Here is a 3,256-nt window from a genome sequence, read left to right on the forward strand (position 1 = left end):
TCCCCATGAATATTAAACTCTTCTTGTACAAAACAAACCTGTGGTGTTGCCCCAGGAGTTCTGTTCTACTCCTAAGAACCTTAAGAGAATAATTGTCATTATAATCCACACAGTAGCTGAAGCAGACTACATGGAAGCCACATCAATACTTCCCAATTTAAACCCCATTTCATCTGAGTAAGTAGTACAAAGTACAAAAAAAAAAATCTTTCTGTGATAACTGTCAGGTAGAACAGAGACAAAACTTAAGTTTTATTTGTTTAAAACCCTAATAAGATTTATTTATGTGTGGTGTGTGTGTGTGTGTGTGTGTGTGTGTGTGTGTGTGTGTGTGTGTACATATTTACCAGGGGCGATCTATAGTATATACTACTTGGTTGTACTGATTGAATGAACAATGACTCTCTTACGGTATCACACTGACTCTGTTCCAGTGCAGATTCTTCATGTTGCATCCACCAAGCATGTCAGAAGTAACTAACACCACTCATAATCCTTTCTACTTTATCCTCACGGGCATCCCTGGATTTGAGGCTCTCCATCTCTGGATCTCTATCCCCTTCTTCTGCCTCTATACCATCTCCATTATGGAAAACACCACCATCCTCACTGTCATCCGCACAGAGCCATCTCTCCACCAGCCCATGTACCTCTTCCTCTCCATGCTGGCCCTCACTGACCTGGGTCTCACTCTTATTACGCTGCCCACTGTCATGCAGCTCCTCTGGTTCAACATTCGGGAAATCAGCTTTGAGGCCTGGTTTGCCCAGTTCTTCTTCCTCCATGGCTTCTCCTTTATGGAATCATCCGTTCTATTGGCCATGTCCTTTGACCGTTATGTGGCCATCTTCCGCCCACTCCATTATGCCTCTATCCTCACCAATGAGGTCACTGGTAGAATTGGGTTGACCATCATTTGCCGCTGTGTTTTAGCTGTTCTTCCCTCCCTTTTCCTACTCAAGCACCTGCCGTTCTGCCATTCCCGCCTTCTTTCTCACTCCTACTGCCTTCACCAGGATATGATTCAGCTGTTCTGTGCTGACATCAGGGTCAACAGCTGGTATGGATTTGCTCTGGTCCTGCTCATTATTGTATTAGACCCTCTGCTCATTATACTCTCCTATGTACTCATCCTGAAAAGCATCTTGAACACAGCCACTTGGACTGAGCGACTCCGGGCTCTCAACCACTGTGTGTCTCATATGCTGGCTGTTCTTGTTCTCTATGTCCCCATGGTTGGTGTGTCTATGACTCACCGCTTTGCCAACCATGCCTCTGCATTGGTCCATGTTCTCATGGCCAATATCTACTTATTGGCACCTCCTGTGATGAACCCCATCATTTACAGAGCAAAATCCAAGCAGATCTGCCAGGGAATCACTCGCCTCCTCTTGCAGAGAAAAGCACACTGAACACTGTAGTTAACATTTAAAGAGTAGTCTTATATACACAACATGGATTCATGCATAAATATTATACCATAACTTGTATATAACAAAGACACGGAGAAAAACAGATACTTTATAGGATGCCCCCAGTAAAACAAAAGACATTAAGACATTATTGTTTGACAGGAAATTAAGAGGAGTATTTTTTTAAGCTCAGGTTTGCTTTTCTCTTACCACTTGCCTTTGAGATGAAGAGATCCACTTTTAAAATATAGAGCTTTTTCTTTCTTCTACAGTGTTTTGAACATATGGTAAAGTGTATGACTTTGTTTTACAAACTCAAAATTCTTATAATGTATAAGCACACTCACTGAAGCTACAGCCTTTGCATGCCTTTTTCATTACTAAATACAATAATTTAATTAAACACAAGTTTTTATGTAATTTCAACCCATAACAGTGGGAGAAGCTCCCACTAGGGATTAGGAGACCAGTTAAGGAAAGAATAAATCATAGATGCTGGTCCTTCATAAAAGACAAGTGAATATTATATATCAAGAGCTGAAGTGGAATAAGTTTAAGAAGCTGAGAGTTTGGGGAAATAGGAACGTGAGAAACAGTTTAAATAATTTCATGCAGAGTTCACTTAAATTGTGTGATTTGGTTCCAGAAGTATCCACTAAACAATGGCTCTGGAAAGTAACAAACAGCTCTGATATCATCTTCTTATGTCTGTTTTGAAGTTTTCCAGTATTATCTACAGGAAAAACAGAAAATAAAATGCAGGCCAACCTAGATCTCATTAACAACTATTTACAATAAAGAAAACTATGCCATCATTAAGGGAACCATCATTAAGAGATCAGATCCTATCTAGATTTTAAAGCTTCTATTGTTTATATAAATTACATGCCAAATGCATTATTTTTAGTTTTTGTAAACTATTCCTTTAGGGTTTTCTTTTTAGATTATATTTACATCATGCCTCCATTTCCTTTTTCCTCCTCAAATCCTCCTGTATAATTGACTTGCTGTCTTTCAAATTCATACACTCTTTAACAATAGTATAGAATAGCTATTTCTAGAACACACATTTAAATATGTATGTATTTTTGTCACATATATTTATAATAGAATAAATATGAAATGATTTAAAACATATTTCACAATCAAAACTTTGTTGAAGACAGAAATAAAAAGTGATTTAAAGGCAATGTAATATATCTGTTAAAGAATATATTCTCAAATTCCTAACATTAATTATTAAAACATAGTATATTTAGATTCATTTAAGTGTATCATGAACTGTTTTAAACCTACTATAATACCTTTGAAAATGAACTCTCACCAACTACATACATTCATTATAAAATATTAGCTGTAAACCTGAAAATATTTAAGATAGATTTTTTTTGTTGTCTTAGAGAATACAAAACAAAAGTCTTAGAATTGCTGTTTCAAACAAAATGAGTGTTTCAAACCATTACTGTGTATAGGTGACAAAATAAATAGGGAGGGATGTCCGATGAAATGGAAATATTGTCATTGTGATTGGGTGAGAGAGGCAAAGAGCCTGTTACTAGACCTGTAAACCATTCTACAAAGGGAACTGCAGTTTCAGAGGTGAGAGTGTGGTCATCCCTATTGGATGAAGCTTTCTTTTAAACCACGGGCAGAAGGAGACAATTAGGCCTGTGCTTGTAGAGCTGAGTGAGAGGAGGAGTCAGAGAAGAGAATAGACTACATCACACAACATGCTGAAGCCAATGAAAGGTGAAGGAGAAGGAAGGAAATGGGAAGACATTCTAGAGTGATGCCTGGGCAGCTGAGTCTGTTCATACTTTATTTTATGCCTCAATTGAAATCAT

The 3,256-nt window shown here is 37.7% G+C and overlaps 1 protein-coding gene across 1 annotated transcript; it reads left to right on the forward strand.

The window, feature by feature from the left end:
- Positions 1-446: 446 nt before the first annotated feature.
- On the forward strand, positions 447-1,412 carry LOC127228057 (olfactory receptor 51Q1). Its single transcript, XM_051192495.1, has one exon. It carries the CDS (start codon positions 447-449, stop codon positions 1,410-1,412), a length of 966 nt encoding a protein of 321 aa, XP_051048452.1.
- Positions 1,413-3,256: the final 1,844 nt, after the last annotated feature.

This window comes from Phodopus roborovskii, unplaced genomic scaffold (genome assembly GCF_943737965.1).
Source record: "Phodopus roborovskii unplaced genomic scaffold, PHOROB, whole genome shotgun sequence".
Classification (NCBI taxonomy): Eukaryota; Metazoa; Chordata; class Mammalia; order Rodentia; family Cricetidae; genus Phodopus; species Phodopus roborovskii.